This window comes from Asparagus officinalis, chromosome 6, assembly GCF_001876935.1.
Source record: "Asparagus officinalis chromosome 6, Aspof.V1, whole genome shotgun sequence".
NCBI lineage: Eukaryota > Viridiplantae > Streptophyta > Magnoliopsida > Asparagales > Asparagaceae > Asparagus > Asparagus officinalis.
Window position 1 is genome coordinate 19,033,910 of NC_033799.1, and position 23,438 is coordinate 19,057,347.

At 36.7% G+C, this 23,438-nt stretch overlaps 1 protein-coding gene across 1 annotated transcript; it reads left to right on the top strand.

Annotated features, from left to right (window-relative positions):
* LOC109845838 (protein CHUP1, chloroplastic-like) lies at positions 14,718-21,150 on the top strand. Its single transcript, XM_020415103.1, has 5 exons — positions 14,718-14,775; positions 17,531-17,644; positions 17,726-17,781; positions 18,326-19,069; positions 20,259-21,150. Exons 1-5 carry the CDS (start codon positions 14,718-14,720, stop codon positions 21,006-21,008), a joined length of 1,722 nt encoding a protein of 573 aa, XP_020270692.1. The 3' UTR covers positions 21,009-21,150.

The window sequence follows — 23,438 nt, forward strand, 5'->3', positions numbered from 1 at the left end:
CATCCCAACCGCTCCCCCGCTCCCTCATTTAACCGTCCTCTCCTCTACCGCTCCACCCACCCGCCCCTTATGCCTCTTCAGATTCTTCCTTTTCTCAACCCCCGCCCCTGCCTCTTCCTCTCTGATTCCTCTGATTCTTCCCACGGATACCACCAGCTTGGGGGTAAGGTAATTTTGAGGATCCTCGAGGACTATAATCAACAGGAGGCCCTCTTCTTGAAGTAGAGCTCATGCGAGGGCCACAAGTCAATCGGCTTGTTTGAACAGGAGGCCCTCTTCTTGAAGTAGAGCTCATGCGAGGGCCACAAGTCAATCGGCTTGTTTGAGATTACCATTCTTGCGCTGCATCTCTATGTACATCTTCAATCTTCTTTGGACCTTCAACTTTCCTTCTCTGCTGCCACCTATTTTTCCTCAAATCAACCACATCCCTCGGCATGAACCTTGATCAACACCAAGGTGCTTGCCGGTTGACCGCGAGCCTTAGTGGTCGACCGCCAAACGTGCACGATTACAAGGTATTTTCGAGTTCTGGTCGGTCGATCGTGAGGTTAGGTCCGGTTGACTGCCAAACCTTGTAATGGTATTTTGAATTTTTGTCGTTTTGTCTGGTTGACCGCAAGCTTTGGCGTGGTTGACCACCAGTCGAGTTTGGACCTGGGCCTTATTTCCTATTCTGATTTGGTTTGTGTTTTGATATATATTAAAACTTAATTTTAGGGTTTGATTAATCAGAAATTTAAGATTGTACTGAGCATATTGAGAGGGAGAACTTATGAGCAAGTTGAGAGATTTGGTTTATGGTTTATTTGAGTGATTTTGTGAGATTGTAACCCTTTGTACTCTCCTTGATTTAGTGGACCCATGGACGTAGGCAAATTACCGAACCATATATATCTCTGTGTTTGGTTTAATTTGTCATATTTTAAATTGGATTGTGCTCGTGTTTGGTTTGGTTAATCTTCTCATGTGACTCGCGGACTCATTTGGTTGCCGAACACGCTTCCGCAAAGTCACGCAACAATTGGTATCAGAGCTCAGATTTTAGATCTAGGGTTTTGGCATTAGGTGGAGGAAGATTCGTCGTGAAAGCTTAGTTCTTGGAGTTCTAGGCTTCAGTGGAGATAGTGTTTGGGGTTACCGTTAAAGATTTTGCTTTCCTCATGTGGTTAGGAGATCTATTTTGGAATTCGTTCTAGGGTTCAGTTGGATAACTTCTAAATTCTATCAAGTTTGAATTTTTCTCTATAATTTAGAGTTTGTGAGTATGGGTGAAGAAGTTGGTGAAAGTAGCAAGATAGCGGGTACAGTTCAAGTTGATTTTTAGAATACTAAAATTAGTGTGGTTAAATATGACGGCAAGATCAATTTTGGTTTGTAGATGAGCAACGTACAGGATGCGCTCAATGTTCAGAATTTAGAGGAGACCATCATGATCCATGAGAGGCCACCAAAATATGAAGAGACGGTATGAGAAAAGATAAATATGAATGCTTGTGGGGTGATCAAGTCCTATTTGGAATAGAAGCTAAAATATGATACGACTGGGGTGACGTCTGCAATGAAGATGTGGAAAATTCTCAACAACAAGTACATTACGAAGAGTGTTGAGAACATATTGCACTTGTTGCGTAGCTTATTCAGATTTTAGATGTCCAGGGGCACCTCACTAGCTATTCATGTGAACAACTATACTAAGTTGTTATCGTCGGACTTGGCAAATGTTGATGAGAAGATATCAGATGAGTACAAGGTGATTATTTTATTGGGCTCCTTACCAGATGAGGAGTATAATACCTTTGTGCTCACTTTATTGAATGGGAGATTTTCTATCAGCTATAGTGAAGTAACTAATGCTTTGACGAACTATGATTTGAGGAGGAAGGATAAGGTGACTTCCCACGCTAGTACTTCAGGAGAGACCTTGTCGATGAGAGGTAGAAGCCCATATCCAAGAGGTGACAATAGAGACAGGTCAAAGTCGAGAGGCCATCACCAGTTAGTAAAGAACTAATGTACATTTTGCAAGGAGCAGAGACATTAGAAGAGAGACTATCCAAAGCTTAAGGAGAAAGAGAATGGTAAGAAAAAGGACCAGAAGGCCAATGAGGTGAACGTTACGAGAGGCGATGATTCAGATGATTCGAGATTTTCTCTACTGATTACTCTGGAGGTGAATCACTTGGATTCATCAGATTGGATGCTTAATTCTACCGCTACTTATCATGTTAATCCTAGGCGAGATTGGTATGCATCATTTGAGAGACTCAATGGGGGTGTTGTTGTCATGGGAAATAATCAATCCTGTGATATTTGTGGGATAGGTACTATGAGAATTCAGATGTATGATAGAGTAGTCCGTGAATTGAAGGAGGCAAGATTTGTTCCTCAGCTGAAGAAGAATCTTATCTCAGTTGGAGATTTAGAGGCAAAGGGATTCAAGATGACATTTGAGGATGCTGTAGCAAAGGTTACTACAGGATCATTGGTGGTGATGAAGGGAGTCCGCAGTTGGAACTTATATTATCTAAAGGAAAGAACGAGATTGGCCAGGTAGCTTCAGCTATTTCAGAGACGGACATGAGCAGACTTTGGCACTACAGGTTGGGACACAGGAGAGAAGTTATTGCAGGTGTTGTGCAAGCAGGGAATATTAAAAGGAGCCAAGAGTGGAAATGTTGAGTTCTGTGAGCATTGTGTATTTGGCAAAAAGACGAATGTGAAGTTCGGGATAGCCATTTATAGGACTATGGGCATCCTGGATTACATGCATATGGATATTTGGGGTCCCACCAAGAGTGCATCACTTAGTGGTCGACATTGGTTCGTCACATTCATTGATGACTATTCTAGGTGTTGTTGGGTATACACCATGACAAAGAAGAATAAAGTCCTCGATATATTTATGGAGTGGAAGAAGAGGTTGAAAATGCAGACTGGAAGAAAGATCAAGACGTTACGATCTGACAACGGTGGTGAGTACACATTAGACCCCTTTCAGCAGTTATGTCGAGATGAGGGCATAGAGAGACACTTCACAGTTAGTCATACACCGTAACAGAATGGGGGTGGCAGAGAGGTTAAATAGGTCTTTGCTAGAAAAGATCCGATGTTCATTGGTGCATAGTAATTTGGAGAAGATTTTTTGGACTGAGGCACTTTCATATGCGAGCCACCTCATTAACAGGCTGCCTTCATCTGCGATTGAGGGGAAGACCCCTATAGAGATGTGCTCAGGAGAGCCAGGACACGACTATGACCAGCTCAAGATATTTGGGTGCCCTGCATACTATTATGTTAAGAATGATAAGTTGGAACCTCAAGCTAGGAAAGCCATATTTGTAGGATTCAAGTGTGGTGTCAAGGGATACAAGTTATGGGATCCAGTTGATAGGAAGATTGTGCTAAGTAGAGACGTCATGGTTGATGAGGCTTCTATCTTGAAGCTTCCTAGCTCTCATCAGGTGGAGAGCGACCCGACAGAGGAGATATCACATGTGGTGGAGATCGATGCTGCTCCATATTATCCAGATGGTATAATATCCATTAGAGTGCCGACTGAGGTGATACCAAACGAGCATGACGATGAAGAGGAGGATACGGGTACAGATGTGTAGAATCAGGGACCGACGGTTCAGGTTTAGGATTCTATTACGCTTGAAGATAGAGGAGAGACATACGGATGCCAGCATGGTATACCGACACAGTAATTGCATATGCACTTCCGGTGGAAAGTATCGATGAGTTAGTGCCTACCACATTCAGAGAGGCCGAGCAGAGTTCAAAGACTAATTTGTGACAGGTAGCTATGTAGGAGGAGATGGAGTCTCTTCACAAAAACGATACATGGGAGCTTGTTGAGCTTCCAAAGGGGCGGAAGGCAATTGGTTACAAATGGGTATATATAAAGAAGGAGGGCATTAAAGGCACTCCAGTGAGGTTCAAGGCTAGGTTGGTTGCGAAGGGCTATGCACAGAAAGAAGGTAATGATCATAACAAGGTTTTCTCTCCTGTAGTGAAGCACTCTTCGATTCGGATTTTGATAGCTTTGGTGACACATTATGGTTTGAAGTTAGACCAGTTGGATATGAAGACGGTATTTCTTTATGGCGATCTTGATGAAGAAACTTATATGACTCAGCCATTGGGATTCCGAGATGTAGGGAAGAAAAAGTTAGTTTATAGGTTAAAGAAATCGCTATATGGTTTGAAGCAGTCTCCTCGGCAGTGGTATAGGCGATTTGATGGATTTATGATCGGTCATTCATACACTCGGAGCCAGTTTGATCCTTGTGTGTATTTTTGCAAGTTGAAAGGAGGTCCGTATATCTATTTATTGTTTTATGTCGATGATATGTTGGTTGCCTCTATTTCCAGGTCTGCTACAGATGAGTTAAAGGCACAGCTTTCAAAGGAGTTTAAGATGAAAATTTTAGGTGAGGCAAAGCACATTTTGGGAATGAAGATCTGCAAAAACAAAGAGAATGATAGAATTTGTTTGATACAGGTAGCTTATTTAAAGAAGGTTCTACAGCGGTTTAATATTAGTATGGATACGAAGCCAGTCAGTGTACCTTTAGGAGCCTATTTGAAGCTTTCAGCTGACCTTTCACCGAAGACAATTAAAGATAGAGAGTTGATGTTGAAGACTCCATATGCGAGCGTGGTTGGGAGATTGATGTACGCTATGGTATGTACGAGGCCAGATTTGTCACAGACGGTGAGCATGGTTTTGAGATACATGCACGATCCAGGAGTGGGTTATTGGGACGTCGTGAGATGGATTTTGAGGTACATTCATGGGTCATTCAAGATGTTCTTGAAGATGGTGATGTGGAGATTTTGAAGGTCCACACACGAAGGATAATCTGGCTGATACACTTACAAAGGTGGTTCCGAGCAATAAGTTTGATCATTATCGAAACTTGTTACACATTCGTGATTATTGAGGCTATTGACAGCCATTTGGATGAACTACGGACAGTTTGATCCTTGGGAGAGGGGGTATGTAGGTAGTCATTTTGATGCAGCCGGTTAGGGTTCTCGACTTGTTGTGGATTGAGTCTGTTGTCGTGGATTTATTCTACTTTGTACTGGACGTAATAAGTGTGACGTTTGTTTGGTATTGATGTCGGCTCAGTTTTCAAAAAACTTCACCGAGGTGGAGAATTGTAGAAATAGTGAAAATATTGGTAAAGTTTAGGAAATTTGAAGCGAAAAGGTATTTGGGTGCTTGCCGGTTGACCGCGAGTCTTGGCGCGGTCGACCGTCAAACATGCACGATTACATGGTATTTTCGAGTTCTGGTTAGTCGACCGTGAGGTTAGGTCCGGTCGACCATGAGGTTAGGTCCGGTCGACCGCCAAATACTATAATAGTTTTCTGGATTCTGTCGTTCTGTCAGGTCGACTGCGAGCTTTGACGAGGTCGATCGCCAGTCGGGTTGGGCCTGGGCCTTATTTCCTGTTCTAATTTGGTTTGTGTTTTGATATATATTGAAACATGATTTTAGGGTTTGATTAATCAGAAATTTGAGATTGTACTGAGCATATTGAGAGCGAGAACTTGTGAGCAAGTTGAGAGATTTGGTTTAGGATTTATTTGAGTGATTTTGTGTGATTGTAACCCTTTGTACTGTCCTTGATTTAGTGGAATCTCCCCATCCTCTCCCCGTGGACGTAGGCAAATTGCCGAACCACGTATATATCTGTGTTTGGTTTGATTTGTCATATTTTGGATTGGATTGTGTTCGTGTTTGGTTTGGCTAATCTTCTCCCATGACTCATGGACTCGTTTGGTTGTCGAGCATGCTTCCACAAAGGCGCGCAACACCCTGAAGAACAATATTGCATTATCCTGTAATACGGATGCAAGAAGTAATTTGCTTTAGTTTGTGAATTAAGTAGTAACACTTTGGAAATAGATTGTGTTTTGTTTGTATTTTGCATCCCTGGTGTGAAACTTCTGTTGAACTTATAATGGAAGAGTGAACGTGGTTACGGGGATATTTCAATGACATTATATTTAGTCCATTTGGTTTCCTCTAATTTGTACTATTTTACTCTTTCATATGTTCTGCCGAGAAAAACGAGAACAGTATGATCTCTTCTAATAGTCCATCAATGGTGTCATGCAAGATGTTGCTAAAATTATTTTTTGATTTTTATAAAGAAATATTCGCACTGTATCTCTTTTTCTTGGGTTTTTGTGCTTGGCATATTTTCACTTAAATTATCAGCATCTAATTTTTTGCACATAGGCACTTTCTGTAATGCAGTTTATGGTGCATTTGGACAATTAAACTTGATCATATTATAAGTTTTTCTCTGTGTCTTATGTGTTATTGTCGGCTTGTTTGTATGTTGCTTCTGATGCCAAAGGTTACTACTTACTAGCATAGATATGGTATCTGATTAAGATTGTTCCCTTTCCTCCTTTTTATTCATATGATTATATATCGATCTGCTTGTTTGTTTTAGTGAATTGCATTATCATGGTTAAATCTATCATGTTATTAACTCTGGTTGTTAACTTGTGCCTTAAAACTAGATGTTATCTCAAGGAGGAGTTGTTTACTCATCTGAACTTTTATGTGATACCCTCCATGACATTATTTTGATTATATCCTGTAAGTGAAAATTTTCTCATTATTTTCTGCATGATGGGTATCTTCTTTTTCCTATTCGAAGCATTGTTACTCTGCTTCTTAGACTGAGATCCAATTCAGGGAATTATTATAGTATTGCAGTATGCACTCTTAGTTTGATATGTACAAAACAATATATACATAGTTTTCAGTTGATTTTATCCAGGCTCAGTTTAAATCTTAATCATATAGCTCATTCTGGGTTTAAAGTGAAACGGTGATTCTAGGATGTGAAGCTGATTCATATTAATTGACATCTCTCTACAGAAGCTTGGAAGTTTTGGAATACTATAAAGTTAATAGAAGCAGAAACGTGAAGAAATGATACAAGTCGAGAAATCCAGCCATACATTATTGGAAATCCATCATATGTTTTAAACTCATTAGGAACTTTGAATTCACAAGCAAAAGGCACTTGATCTAAAGTATTACAAATTGTTTAAAGTGTTAAAAATAATGTGAATTGATCACATGTCCACACTACAAGTTAATGACCAATTTTTCAAAAGCTGAGATCATTGTATCTACCTTTAACTGTGGAAGAAAAATATGCGGAAGAAAAAAAACAAAATACTAAATGAGTATCATTGAGAAGTATATAACTGAATGGTATTTTAAGTAGTGAATTGTACTAACATTTAATTAAACCATAAGAAAAGACCTTGAACACACACACACTTGGCATGGGAAAGGTACTGTAGTGATATATTTAATCAGCTAAAAATAGCATGGGAAAGGTATATCTTACATATACGCTATTTTCTTGGCATTCTCTTGTTATGTGAGAAAATAAATGATGGTGTTATCAAAAGTATTGGTCACTCAATTAGGTTTAGAATCAAATTGTTTTATTTTTATTTTTCTTTATTTTTCTTTTTTTTCCTTTTTCTTTTGAGAAAAAATATCAAGTTATTTTTTGTAGTGCGTTTATCAGAAAAAATCTTCAAGGTTAACAAGAGCAGATTATTTTTGTTCAAATAAGCACAAGATTTACTTGATGTGCTAAATTTAATAGGAATCATTAACCTTCTAATAAACAAGAGCGGAAGAATGTATTCATATATAGACTGACACTTGATTGGAGCTGTTTACTGAATTTGGACTGTGTATCAGTTTCTCTAGCTAATTGCTCCAGTTGCCATTTTTGAGACAATTGTATATGCAATTGTAACTATTTATCTCACTAGACTTGTAGCCTTTCTGGCAGTCTAATTGCAAACTTAAGTCCATTGCAAAAGTGACCTACAATCTATTTGATTATAATTCATTTTTCTAATTTATTTTGCAACTATAGAAAGTTTGTAGTTGTAGCGAAACAGACAGTTGCAATTATAGCTGGTTTTTGCAAATTTTATGTGTAGTTATAGATGCAGTTAACGCTACAGTTACAATTTTTATGTGCGAGTTGGGAACAATGCTTTTGTAGTTAAGTTCATTCATTCTCTCCATAGTTATGTGATGAAGGATTGCGCTTGTTCATGTCTAAATTTCTTATGCACATGGAAAGCTTTGGTAAGCCCCTTAAACTCTTGTGGTGAGGACCCTATCTCAAACTTCTTACTTAAAAATACTTGTAATCTTCATTTTCTCACTCTGTTTCCTTTCTTTGTCATCTGCCCTAGCAAATACTTCAAGGTCAAAACTGATGAGAAGAGTCAAGAGTTCAAGGAAGAGGCAATCCAAAGTTATATCCTACTCACTTCAATTGTTTGTTGTATGGTAACTCTGTTGATCCATTTAGCTATATGACCTGATTTTTAAAATTCTGATTTCTTCGACAGGCTTCAACATTGTTTATGATATTGTTTATTCATTCTTTTCCAATCGACTAGATTCACGGTTTGGTCTATTCCTGGTCATCGGTGATATGTATGTGGTTACTTGACTATCCAGTCTTTATCGGAAGGATTACTCATTATGAGTTGAATATTTATTTTCCGATATGGGCCGATGAAACAATTGAAATAGTATTCTTGTAAGTAACAGGTGCACATACATATTCATTGATGGATAAAGTTAGACTGATAATACAAGTTGAGACAAATGATGGAATCAATTTAGTTTGATATTTCTTGGTGTGCTTGTCCGAATTCTTATCATATTGTTTGAATTTTCATCATGGTATGTTTAAATGTAATATCCAAGGTAATTCTAGATGCGTCTGATAGAGCTGCAAATAGGGGGAGAAGAGGATGGTCCATATATTAACTTTCTCCTTTATCAAGTAAAGAGTAGATTCTTGTGTTCAGCTCCTTCATTTTGTTCTGGCGTGCAATTTATTTATCAAAAGGTTGACGTTTATATACAGTTTAAATGTCATATGGTGTGTTATGGTCATTAATAGCGGAGATATAGAGAAACATCGCTTTGTTTGTTCTTCAGTTCTTGAGATGTTAGTATGAATACATTCTCATTTTGTTATTTCCTTTTGTTCAAGGAGATGGGACATTAGCGTATGATTTACTTGCTCATGATATTTTATGCATCTTATTGACCTTATTTATCTCGTTTGATTGAGATATCATATAGGAATCATGTGAAAAAGTATTAAATTGCCTCTTTTTCCTCAGTTTAACTGACAAAGACTAAATTACTGTGCAATGAGGGACAAAAAGTAAATTCCACTGAGGTAGAGCTTATTAATTGCTGCACTAGCTCAAATTGTAATATCACTTTCTAATAAAAAATTCACTGAACTTTTGTAGTTTTTTATATTTCTATTCAGAATATTATAGAATTGATGTAGTCAATTTTGAGTAAATAATACAAGCAAAAAATTCAACTATAAACAGTCCGTTAGAAATTTTAAACCCAAGAGAAACCTTGAATGTTATTACAAACCTTGAATCCACATGGTCTCATTACAAACACTTGAATCTTATTAGAAACCTTGAATCTACAATGAAAGATAACTAGAATAGCTAATAGACCCCATGATCACAGCTCCCATATTATTCCCGGTTGCAGTTTAGTTTTGCAAAAGCCGGAATCATTGATTCCATCTTCATCTGTAGAAGAAAAATAAGAAAAAAAATACAAAACAAATTATAAATTTGATAGTATCAAAACATAACAATATGTAATTACAATGAAAAAACATGAGGAAGAAATGTCAATATACTCGATACTCTATCGAATTTTGAATACTATCAATCTAAATTGACAATTTGAATTTCAAAATTGAAATTTTGTATCACTGGATGTGATCATTGTGATGTAATACATATTAACGACCTTAAAATAAACTTTTCAATGAATTCAGTGTGTTTTCGATCATCTGTTAAGAGAGAAAAAATTAACCAGCTTTATGATTATTTTAAAATGTTGATTTTAACAAAGCAAGACACATACATAAAATATGTTGAAATCTTTCAAAAAAGACTAATTTTTTACTGTGTAGTAGATCATATTTAACAGAACTACTTTTTAATTTTGTAATTCAAGAATCAAGTTTCTTTCCCTCTCAGTGTGTGCAATTATGATATGTTACTTTATACGTATTATGTAGCAAGCCGATAATATAGAGAAGTGGAAAGAGTTTATTCATGATTAAATGTAATGTAGAGATATCTTAAATCATCAAATTGAAAATTTAGCATATAAAACATATTACAGATTATACAAGAGGTAATTTGGCTTTTAACAATAAAACTATATTTGCGAGCTATCATGTTGACTCTTTTTTCCTCGCATTGTATTTATATCGCCATGCTAATTTAATACTTTCCAGATTTGTAATGTGATGCTGAATATTAGTTATTTGCAGTTAAGGTCAACTTACTTCTTCTTGATTGTATAGTCATTTTTATCATGCAAATCATATATATGGTTGATTAGGTTCCTTCTCTATGAACATTATCCTAAGTCCTGTGAGATAATTAACTGACATTCATCTAGGAGTGTTAACGGAGCGGATACAGTTCAGATATGACACGTACCATATCCATATCCGCTTTCTATAAACGGATATGGATACGGATACGGATTATCTTCGGTAAGAAAAAACCCTAATCATATCCACACTTATCGAAAATGGATACAGTTTGGATATTTGAGAATCAGATCGGATACGGTCACATATATGAAATAGATATTCGACAAATAGATATGAATTGCAAATACATATAATATTATCAATTGTACCTGGATTTGATATAAAGTATCTAAGCAGTTGCTATAACCAACAAAGTAAAACATCAAAAGAGCAATTTATATATAATAACATCAGTTCAAAACAACTTAATTCACATATAATCAAAAGGATTAGGCTCAAAAGTTTGTTCTTCATTAGACACTTGAATCGAAGGATTAGATATGATTTCTATTCAATAAATTAAAAAACTTAATCAAAAATCTTATATTCACATATAACATATTGACAATGAAATTAAAAGTAGAGTTTTGATTCAACCTTATGGAACAAACGACGAATCCGACGGCGAGATTTGACAACGATGAGGCGGGCGGGCGAAGATGAGGCGCGGCGGACAACAGGAAACTTGGAATGACGACGTGGTGATGGCATGGACTGGATGATTAATGGCCGTGCGCAACTGGACGATGACGGCATGCGAACTGGACGACACCCGACCACGAGGCGCGACGACATCGAACTGGATGAACGACAACGAGCAATAGCGTTGAACTGGATGACGACAAGGGCGACTACATCGAGCTGAATGATGATGAGGGTGATGACATCGAACTGGAATATCAAACAGTGATGGGACGACGGGACGAGGGAGACGGGATGACAACATGGGCGACTGGAGGACGTGAGCGGGCGGCAGAATTGGAATATCTGCATCCATTCGGATATGGATGTGGATCGGTTCGGATAGATTTGAACTGTTTGGCACCCCTACATTCATCCTGTGTATTGTGTATAAGTTCAATGCATAATATGGAAACATTATGGATTTTGACTATTGTAGTTTCTTAATATGCATCACGTGCAACGCAAGTATTGCATACTAGTCCATACTAAATGCCAAATTTTTTGGTGAAACAAACACCCCCTAAAGCTCATGTAATCAAAAAAACTTTAATACATGAAAAAAGATTCCAAATCTCTCCATCGCTTTTTATTTTTCATATTGGGATAAATATCACTAAATCATCAAAAGTTTGCGCATTTGGCACTTAGCCCCCTAAAAGTTTGAAACTCTCACTAGATTCCAAAATCATAAAACCCCCAAAACACTTTATTGGGGCTTATCTAAGCCTGCTATAGCCAGCATGGGCCGTAGGACTGAGCTTGGTCAGCTCCAACTGTTAGGTTGGGGGTGGATACCAACCTACGATGGCGGAGGAGCTCCGACGAGCTCCAGGAAGATGCAGGTGAGCGTGGGAGTCGACGGCGAAAGCTTCAGGTGAAGATAGAACAGGCGAAGCTGCAGGTGAACGCGGGTGTCGACCTCCGCGTGCGAGCTCTTCGATCCCCGCGTTCGAGCGCTCGACCATCGCGTCTTTGGCCACCGACCATCGCGTCTCTGGCCTCCCACCTCCGCGTCCATCGCACCGCTGGCGACAGGCTGTCGCCAGCCTGTCAATTTTCGGCTATAAAAAGCCCTCTCTACCCGATGCCCTAACCGCTCCTTCTCCCCCGACCTCTTTCTCTGGCGGCGGTGAAAAACCCCAAACGCAGCAGCGTTCAATCCCCAAATCGCAGTAGCGATTTTGATAATCTCCAGCTCTCAATTTCATTTGAGGGGAGATTAAGAATAGAGTTTAAGAAGAGAGAGAAAACAGAAGAGGGGATTTTATTGTGGGTATTAACACTGTAGCTACAGTGTTTGTTTGAGGAATCTCAGTTTAGAGATTTGCTCTTGATTTGTAATTTCTTGTTAGATTAAATAAGAAATTGACTGTGTGGCTCCCGAGGACGTAGGCAGTTGCCGAACCTCGTTAAAACTTGGTGTACTGTTCTCTATTCTGCGTTTCTGTTGCATTAGGGGATTTAGGCGTTAAATTCCCAACACCAACCAAATACGAACCAGTAACTTGTTCGGCCCACAAGGCCCTCCGGTTGAACTAAGCTAGTAGATAGGCGAGTTGACCCGCTTGTCCTGGCTCATGGAGCGGCATTTGATTATTATTATTGTTATTTATAATTGTTCAAATTTTGCTATTCTTGTACTTTTTTGAACTATTGGAACAATTTTGCTACTCGCACTGGCGGATTCACAGAGAGGGCAATGGGGTCAACTGCCCCCACTGACCCCGACAAAACCATATTAATATTTGGTCCAAGAGTTTGCATTTGCCCCCACACTCGTATCATATTGAACCAAGCCCTAATATTTTTGAAATTAAATACTAAATGGGACAAACCCAATCCATTTACCCAATTTCCATTACTCTATCTCTAGATAACCATTGTAATTTCTACCAAAGTCTTCTAAAATACATCTGCTCTCTTTTTAATAGCATCTTTGCTCTGTTGTGATGATCATCAATCGATATGGTATGCCAACATCAATTCCTTCTCCTAATTACAGACCCTCCTCCTGCTAGATCACTACACCGCTCTCGATCCCAAGGATTGTGTAAACTTCCTCATACACTATTGTTTACCATAAAGATATGAGAATGTTGTAGGAACCATTATTGAATTCTAATATAACACTTCTATTGGCTATATTTTGTTTATAGATGCACATTTCGTTTTGGTGTCATAATATTTTAGGTATAAATATCACAGGCAAGTTTTGCTTAGTCTTGCCCCCAGCGAATAAAGTTCCTAGATCCACTCCTAGCTACTTGTGAATGTAAAACTTGCTCTGAACCATATTAAATTTCTTATTTGCTATGTTTCTCTCTGTTATTATGTATAAATATATAGTTTTACTCAACAAATTATTTATACATTCTTTTAATCATTACATTGCTATTTTACTATTTACATATAATTTTTAAGTGTTAAACAATACTAAAAATATTAAAAACGATTTACACATAAGAAAAATAACAATAAATAATCAAGTGGATCGACTAGACTAGCTAGCGCGTGTGATTTGCCCTGCTTGTTCCTACTCTTGCAAGGGAGGTGGGCTAAGCTCGAGGACTAACAACAAGCGGCGAAACATGGATCTCTTAACTCTCGATACTGGGCTCCCACGGGCCAGCCCGTGGCTAGAGCCAGCAAATAACAAAACTTTAATTTCACTTAAATGTCTTATAGTTTCCCAGACCTTGTAAGTGCCCTCTTTTTTCAAACCAAAAAAAAAATACCCTATAGTATTTAAATATTGCAGATAAAATACCCCAAAGTTTCAAAATGTTACATGATGGTGCCCTCGTGTTTACCCAATGTTGTATCTAATTGCCCCCAAAGTTTGTAAATTGCTTCACTTAAATACCTCATGTTTCTAAGAGTTTCACTTTAGTGCTCTTTATTATGTGACGTAGAGAAAAAATAACACCGCCTAGATTTTTTTTTAAATATGGAGCATTTATTTGCAACGGTTAAATACTTTGGAATATATTTTTATTCAGTTTAGAACTATACGCTATTTAAGTGCAAGGTTGGGGAAAGTGCAAGGCATTTAAGCGCAAATTAAGCCTTTCTTCATTCTTGTATTTTTAGATAGGCCTGTCCAAAAAGCCCGTCGGCCCGGGCTAGACCGGGTTCCGGGCCCGGGTACGGGTCGGCTCGCCCGATGCCCGGCCCAGGTCCAGCCTGGATCGAAACAAGGCTGGCTGGGGCAACAAATTCGAGCCAAATGCTCACCTAGGTGACCGTTGTGCCAAATGCTCACCTAGGTGACCGTTATGGTCGGGCCGACCATAACGGTCAAGTTTGATTTTTGACCATTTTGTCCCCAAAAAAGATCAAAAATGGTCATATGGTGAGGGTTTTTGATCATTTGCCTAGGAGGTTGCCTCTATAAATAAGGGGTTTTACTTCTTCTCCTCACACCAAAACTCATCTACTTCTCTCTAATACTCTCTTATACAATCTTATACTCTCTTATACTCTCTAATAATCTCTTATATTTTCTAATCTTTTTATCAAATGGCTTCCGAATCTGATTATGAAGAGCAAAACCTATCTCCTACCGATCTTGAAATGAGTCCTCCTACAACAGCTACTCCTACCAATCCTACCGGTGTTAATCCTGCATCCGGTAGTGACGATTCTACACCAATAGCTCCTAAAAGGCCGAGATCCGATGTGTAGAATTTTTTTGAGAAGATAGACGTCACCAAGGATGAACACGGTAGGATACTCACCCGGAAGGCTAAATGTGTGTTGTGGGGCAAGACTTTCCAAGCTCATCATAAGAGCGACACCAACCACCTCAAACGTCATATAGAAAAACACAACAAAGGCCGAAATCCTCAAGGTGATATCCAACAATCTATGATTTCCTAATCATCCTCTTATGATAGTCTCGGTAGTTAGAATTATGATGCTGCCCGAGCCAGAAAATACGTTATCAGGTTTATCATTCTTAAAAACATTCCTTTTAAATTAGTAGAAGATGATGAATTTGAAGATATGTTTAGAGATAGTTTTTATCCCGCATTTACAAAATTTTCTCGTCAAACCTGTCAATGTGATATTTTAAAATATTATCAGGAGGAACAAGGAAAAATAATTTCTTATTTTAAAAATTTAAACTGTAGATTTTTTTAACTTCTGATATTTGGACATCTAGAGCACAAACTGGTTATTTATGTATCACAATACACTGGATTGATAAAAATTAGCAATGTTTTAAAGAGTTATTTCCTTTATTACAATTGAAGAGTCACATACTAATATTAATGTTGCAAATTTAATAATTGAAGAACTTATAAAATTAGAAATCGATCAAAGAATATTTTCTCTTTCACTAGATAATACAAGTAATAACAATGTAGTTGTTAATTTTATCAAAACAACTATGTCATTGTCATGTCATGGTGATCTTGTTTATATTAGATATATCTGTCATATTTTAAATTTAATTATTCAAAATGCATTTACTAAAATTAAACTCATGGTAGAAAGGGTTAGAACAGTTGCTTATATGCATAATATTTCTGAACAAAAACTTAAAAGATAAAAATAATTTTGTAAAAGAAAAAATTATAAGCTCAGACTAATTTTAAAAGATGTTGACCATAGGTGTAATTCCACCTATGCAACGTTAAGTGTGACAATAGAATATAAAGAAATTATAAATAATTTTATAAATTATTATGCTTCTAGTTCTAGCTCTGGTATCACTTATGGAATAACTGAAGATGAATGGATAATTATATGTAATTTAAATGAGATGTTACAAGTTTTTTATAATGCTATAATGTTATTATCTGACTGTTATTATCCAACTATTACTTTAACTGCTTTACAAATTTTAAATATTTAAAAAAATTTGCTAAATATCGTATGAATGATACTTTTGGAGCTATAATTTTTCAAATGGAGAGCACATTTAATAAGTATTTTAGACATATTCCTCATATTTTTTGGTTTGGGGTTCTTATTGATCCATGTTTGAAGGATATTGGCCTTCGAAGTTTGTTACAATCATTGTATGATGGATAGATTATAGACTTAGATGATGGATCCACCATTACTGTTACTTCTCATCTAGTTATTAGAAATTATTTTCAAACCTTATATGATGAGTATGCAGAAAGACATGTTGTAGCTGCACAATAGTCTACAGCTTCGGCGCCTTCGAGCACGAGCTGAGGTAAAAGTGTAAGTTTTGTTAGATATGCAATGGTAGCTGGGCTAACTGGTGGATCTGGACTTGAATCATCATTAGAGGTTTTTGAAATAGATGAATATTTATCTGCTTCTTTAGTTAAATGTCAAGGAAATACTTTAGATATTTTACAATGGTGGAGAGTATATGGATCAGTTTCATATCCTATACTTCCCACTATGGTTCGTGACTTACTAGCAGTGTAGGTTTTGACGGTAGCTTCGGAATTCGCCTTCAGCACAGCAGGACGTTTAATCGACGACCACAGAACATGCTTAGATTCGTATATTGTACAAGCGGTGATATGCTTACAAGATTGGTGGATGTATGAGAAGCGAACGCAAGACATCGATCGGATGGCTGGAATTGAAGATAAATTTGAATAGTTGGGACTAGCAGATAGATATAAAGATTAAACAATATTCATCAAATTGTAGTTTTTATTTCTTAGCTTTAAATTTGTAATGAATTATTTTGGAAACAGTTACAAATGATAATGATATAGGTGAGTAGGTGCCAACCTAGTTGGGATGTACTCATCTATTGTGATGCGACGAATTCCGAAATAAATTTATACTTGTAAAGGATTTATTAATTATTAATAAAAAAGTTATTTTTATCATCTTTTATTTTTATAATTTTTGTATTTGTAATTTATGTTATTTTAAGTTATTAATAATATTATTATTTTTTATTAGCATTTCTTATAATTTTATGTATATTTTAAATTTTAAAAAGATTTTTAAAAATCAAAAAATAAAAAAATTCAGCCCGCTTAGGTCCGATCCCGGGTTCAGATCCGACCCAGGGCAACCGGCCCGCGGCTCGGCTCTTTGTCCGGCCTGTTTTTTTGGCGGGTGCTTTGCGACTGACAGCTATATCTCTGCGCGATTATCTCTCTCCGCCGGCAACATGCGACATGCTTACTTTTAGATATGTAGATATAGAAGTAATTAAGAGAGGAAAGAGGAGCGTTTATTGCGCTCGTCCGCACGCTTTCACAACTTCAAACAAAACAAATTGAATCAAACGAATCCTCTTCACGAATCCAAAAATGAAACGAGAATCCAAACCTCAATCTCTCCCTCTTCTCTCCTCGTTTCAAATTCACGAACCTAGAGCCAAATCTAGAAAACCCTGTAGAGTTCTTCCATTTGTTTTTTTTACTCCTTCCCGATAGAGAAGAAAGGGATTAAGCCTTTTGTTGTTAAACTGGGTTTTGCTCTTGCTCTCTCTTTTGCTGGATTCTTACTCTCCCATATCTATTATCGCCGTTGCTCGAAACGTCCTTCAGGTTTTTCTTATAACTTTCTTTGATTGTCGTATGTCATTGAACGTTGATAGTGCTCACAATCTGTTTGTTGTTTTTCCGCAGTGAAAGCTGAAGCAGGTGGCAAGGGCCTCAAAGACGAGCTTCACATTCTGAGAAGTGTAAGAATTCAAATTTATGCAAACCCTATTTTCTTTATTGCAATTTGGAATCATGGGTACTGATTGATATTTGATAAATTTGGTTGGGATAAATTACAAGAAACCTCTCTCATCTGTACCCTGTTTTTTTTAAATAATTATCTTTATTTGAAAACTTCAACAAAAATTCCACTCATCTATGATCATCAGTGAATCCGTTAATTTTATAATAAAATTTGTTCTTCAAATGTATGCACAGACGTTTTCACTTGAATAGATGTATGAATATATGCTCGTACTTCAATATTCGAAGGAAGAAAATTGGAGAAAAACATTACTAATCTAGTAAAGTAAAATGTCGAACCTTTTATCATTACCATAGAATTCTGCACTCGGACATCTGCACAACTTGCACTATGAAACTATCTGTTTTATTAATGATCATAGATGAGGGGATTTTTTTTTTTTTTTTGTTTAAATTTTAAATGAGTGGGTTTCATGAAAAACAAGGTGTAGATAAAAGGAGTTTATGGTAATTTACCCATTTAATTTTCATTCAAAAAAGGAAGAAGCTTTGGCAAAGATTATCAATGGCACTTCCACCACCACTACAACCACCACGACCACCACCCATTTCATTGGTCTCTCACCGACGAGTAAGAGCTCTGAAGATGATGGATTTCTTCTTCCTGAGTTCAATGACTTAGTTTTTAAAGAATTTGAGGGAACACCAACCAATCTAACACCAAAGAAGGGAGAATCTAAAGGAGAGATGGCAATGGAACAGGAAATAGCACAGCTTAAAAACTTGGTGCTGTCCTTAAGAGAAAGGGAGAGAAGCCTCGAGCTCCAATTGCTCGAATACTATGGATTACAAGAGCAAGAAGCAATTATGAGGGATCTTGAAAGCCAAGTGAAGATGAACACTATGGAATCGAAGATTTTCTCGCTAAAGATTGAAGCTTTGCAGGCTGAGAATCAGAGGCTTCAAGTTCAGCTGTTTGATTGCTCGAGAACCATGAATGAGCTTGAGAATGCAAGATCAACGGTCAAGTATTTGAAGAGGAAGTTGAGAACTGATGGAGAGGAGATGAATGAGAAAATGACTGGACTTCAAATGAAGATTTCTATGTTGCAGAGTAGGGTAGATTTGGATGAGAGAGATCATGAGGCTTTCGAAAGGAAGTTGAAGAGGCTGAAGGAATTGGAAGATGAGGCCGTGAATCTCAGAATGCTTAATTCTGAGCTGCAACAGGAGAATTTGGAATTGAGCAGGAAGTTGGAAAAGTCGCTTCTTGAGGGTCAAGAGGTAGTCATTACACTCTATTTTGCTCACTGTGCACAATATTTAGCCTGTTTCAGTTTTTTGTACCATTTTCGTTTCATATTTGATGATTTTGATATATTTCTGAAGATTGGGAACTAGATGTTACTATGCTATGTTTTGAATATTAAATTAACAGAAGCAATCTTGTCATGTATGTGAGTATTGAATCAAAGGAGGTAAACTTATGGTGCTCTACCAGTAAACCAAAATGTAAACCAAATTAATGAGTTTCATTTATTTAAATATATTTAAGATTATAAGCGAAGTTAAAAATAAAAATGTGTCAGATTGTGATGGATTAGGATTTACAGATTTAGGATGGGTAGATAAATTAAAGAAAGTTGAAATTATTACAAGGTACCGTACATATAGTATCATTTTGATGTTTATGTATCGTACTTGCATCACATCTCTGCAAAGTGCTCATTGTGTAGATAGATTGAGTTTTGAATTAACATTCCTTTCAACACTTCCTTTTAGTAAATTCTTAGACGTCTGCTTCCATAGGGCTATGAAAACAAAATTTAACTACCTTTATATTAAACTATTGACTGCTTTGTTTAATTACTCCTGACACCTGGCTACTTTAGACCTTACATCTGATTGGCCTGTATTTACCTAACCTATTATCTTGAATAATTGACCCTTTTAAAAAAAAAGAATAAGCAGCGATTTCCACCCTTCACGCTCCATTCCAAAGATTTAATGAGAGATTTCACATATGAGATAAGTGCACCAAATGAATACATCTATACACCAATCCCTAGAATAAGCTAACATATCAAATTGTAAACCAGTTCAGGCTGAAAGCTTTGAATGTTACATTCCTTTAAAATTTCTTGCGATACTCACACTCCCCAAGGGTTCTGTACCAAAAAATTCACTATAATGTGTTCACTATATGCTAAACCAGTGACATGTTTTGTTGAAGTTACTCCTTACACCTTGCATCTTTTTCTTGTAATTTTATTTTTTTTCTCTGATGTTCCCATGTTTATCCTAACCTATTATCTCGAATAATTAATATTCTATTTATGGTTTATTACGAAAAATTTAACGAAACATACCAGGACGAGAAAAAATGAACATAACAAGTACATAAATACTTCAGTCCCTAGAATTAAGTTTTTAAAAAAAAAGAAATTTTAAACCAGTTCCTGTTATGTTGCAGTCTGAAGCTCTGGAGGAAGTCAGGCACTTAAGAGAAGAAAACAACAAGCTAACAAAGGAAATGGAGCAACTTCAAACCGATCGTTGCTCCGATTTAGAGGAATTAGTCTATCTCAGATGGGTCAATGCTTGCCTCCGCTACGAGGTAAGAAACTATCAAGCTCCTCCAGGAAAAACAGTAGCAAGAGACCTGAGCAAAACATTAAGCCCAAAATCAGAACAGAAAGCCAAACAGCTTATAGTTGAGTATGCTCATTCTGATGCTGATGAAAAAAGATTGCACCCTGTCGATTCTGACATAGACTATTATTCTTGTTCTTCAAATTACACATCAAAAAGTTCTTCGAGCAAATCAAAGTTTCTTCGTAAGCTCAAGAAGTTGGTTTTGGGAAAAGATGCTCATGGTGGTAATAATAAAGCTTCGTTATTGACAGAGAGAAGCAGGATAAGTTGTTCTGATTCTGAAAAGAGAACATCTTTTTCGAGTTATTCTGTTGATGATACTATTGGCAGGGTTTCATGTAATAGTTCATCTCCATCGATAACTGAGTCTAATGGGAGTCAGTCTTTAGATATACAAAGCGAACGGCATAATTTCAATATTGATAGGTCGTATAGCCATCAAACCATGAGCTCTTTGGTTGAGAGATCGACAGGTAATCATCAGAATGATTTGAGTTATGATAAGTCCACTGATAGTCCTGAGAAGATTGAGCTCAAGAAATTTGCTGAAGTGTTGAGAAAAACCTGAGTGGTTCTGAAAAGGCGAGAGATTGGCATCTTCAATGTACATGATATCTTCCTTCTCGTAGGTCAATAGCATAACAGATAATTGTAATCTGCTAACAAAGTAATGTGATATGTGATTTTATTTGAAATGTAGTTTTATACCAGTTTTGCGTTTTACTGTTTGCCTGTTGCTCAACTAATTTTGCTTGTTTAAAAGGGGATGGTACAAGACATTGATTTTATGACTCTTTGTTCTACTGAGCGTAATGCAGACATGCATAGAAATATGTTACATAAAGATAGATATTAGTCTTGCGGTATTAGAGAAAAGAAAGAAAATGGCTATAAATTTCATTGGCCTTCATCAGAGAGAAAGTAGACGAGAAGGGATATAAGCAAGGGAGGACACAGCTAGATATGATACTTACCATATCCATCTCCACTTACAAATCACAGACGAATATCGAAATGCCTTCGTAAGAAAAGTTCATATCCATATCTACTAAAATCAGATATGGATACCGATATGCATGCGGATATCTAAGCTGATATACGTGCAGATAAAAAATAGGTATAAGAAAACCAGATAATATTGAAAGATATATATTGTTTGTATTGTACAAGAGATCTTATGCATATGTTCATTATAACTGAATAGGTATAAGAAAACCAGATAATATTGAAAGATATATATTGTTTGTATTGTACAAGAGATCTTATGCATATGCTCATTATAACTGAAAAACCAATATTAGGTGTGTTGATCATACATCAAAAATTCACCTCAAATCCATTAATCTAAGGATTAAAGCTGTTGCAATAGTATAGCCGATATATATTCAGATATTTCGAATTTGGATCTAGACATTTCATTCAATAATAATATTTGTAACCATGTCCTGTTGGTTATATACTTTAGTAACAATATCTGAATCATAACATATATGGCTATAGATATTTCCTCGGATATGGATATTCTTGTACACCCTAGATATAAGAGCAAGGGCAGCAAGCTCTAAAGAGAGCTCTCAAGGCTGACATGGCCGTGGAAAACGACAGCCCCCCTCCAGCAACCTCCTAACCGCTCCCAAGCCCCGCTCCTTAGGCTGACGTGGCTCTTGAGAGCTTCCGACCAAGCGCTCCACAAATTTGTGGAGCGCTTGGGAGCTCCCAACTGGGAAAGAATTTAACAACCCCCCCCACCAAGTACACAATTGCAGAGCTGAAAAATAGTAAAATCTGCCCAAATTTGAAGCAAAAAATCCAACCTTTTGTGTGCGACGCGAACTTCACCTTCGCAAATCGATCCCCAGTCTCCGTGTTCTGCGCGAACTTCACCTTCGTAGTTGGACCCTCTCCAATCAGCAGCGGCGGAGGTTGCGGGAGAGGGTTTGGGGTTGGGAAGCCAGAGCTCCGTCTCTTTTGTTTCGTCTCAAGGCCGCGGGTTTGATTCGACGGGAGATGAAGAGGCCTGGATGTGATTCGAAGGAAGATGAAGTGGTCTGGTTTTTGGGGTTGGGGAGATGAAGAGGCCTGGGTTTGGGGTTGGGGAGATGAAGAGGTGAAAAATGAGCCTGAAGAGTTGAAATAAATGAAATTTTCTTAAATGAAATAAATAAAATAAATGCCGTTGAGTGAAAATGAAATTTCCTTGCCGTTGAGTTAGGAAAATGACCGTTAAAAATGAGCCGTTAGAGTTGAAAAATAATGCCGTTGAACAGTAAAAAAACTCTATAAATTCACAATTCACTACACAAATCATTCCACACAACTCTCTCATAAAAAACTCTATATTTTCCTATCAAATTACAAATCTCATGGATCCCTCCCAAAACGACTACTATTCACAACTCCTTACCGGTGAAGGATCGACCTTATACTCGCCGTTCTATACAAAAGTTGTAGAAGAAGGTCATCTCATCGAGTTCTCGCAATCCGCAACACAACAAGTGTCATCTCAAGAATCATCGACCACAAAGAAGAAGAAGGCTTACACGCGGTCCGAAAATTAGGCTGTCCACGAATTATAGGTGTGGTGAAGTACTTCTCTTCATAAAATTCTAGTACTCCTAGTGCACGCGACTATAATAATATATTAATTATATTATAAATAATTTAATATGTTAACATATTATATTATATAGAATATTTTAAATTATATAATAATTTACTATTTTCTAATACACTTTATTATATTAATTAATACTCTTAATATATTGTCAATGTTATGGAAGTTATAATATTAAATAATATTTTATTGCTACAATAAAAATAGTAATAATCTATCATATTAAAAAATGATATTATATATCATATTACATATTATATTATATAAAAAATTACATATTATATTATATATAATATTACATATTATATTATATATAAAATTAATGTAATATAATATTTAATTAATAATATTTTTTAATTAATAATATTGAACATGTTAATAGTA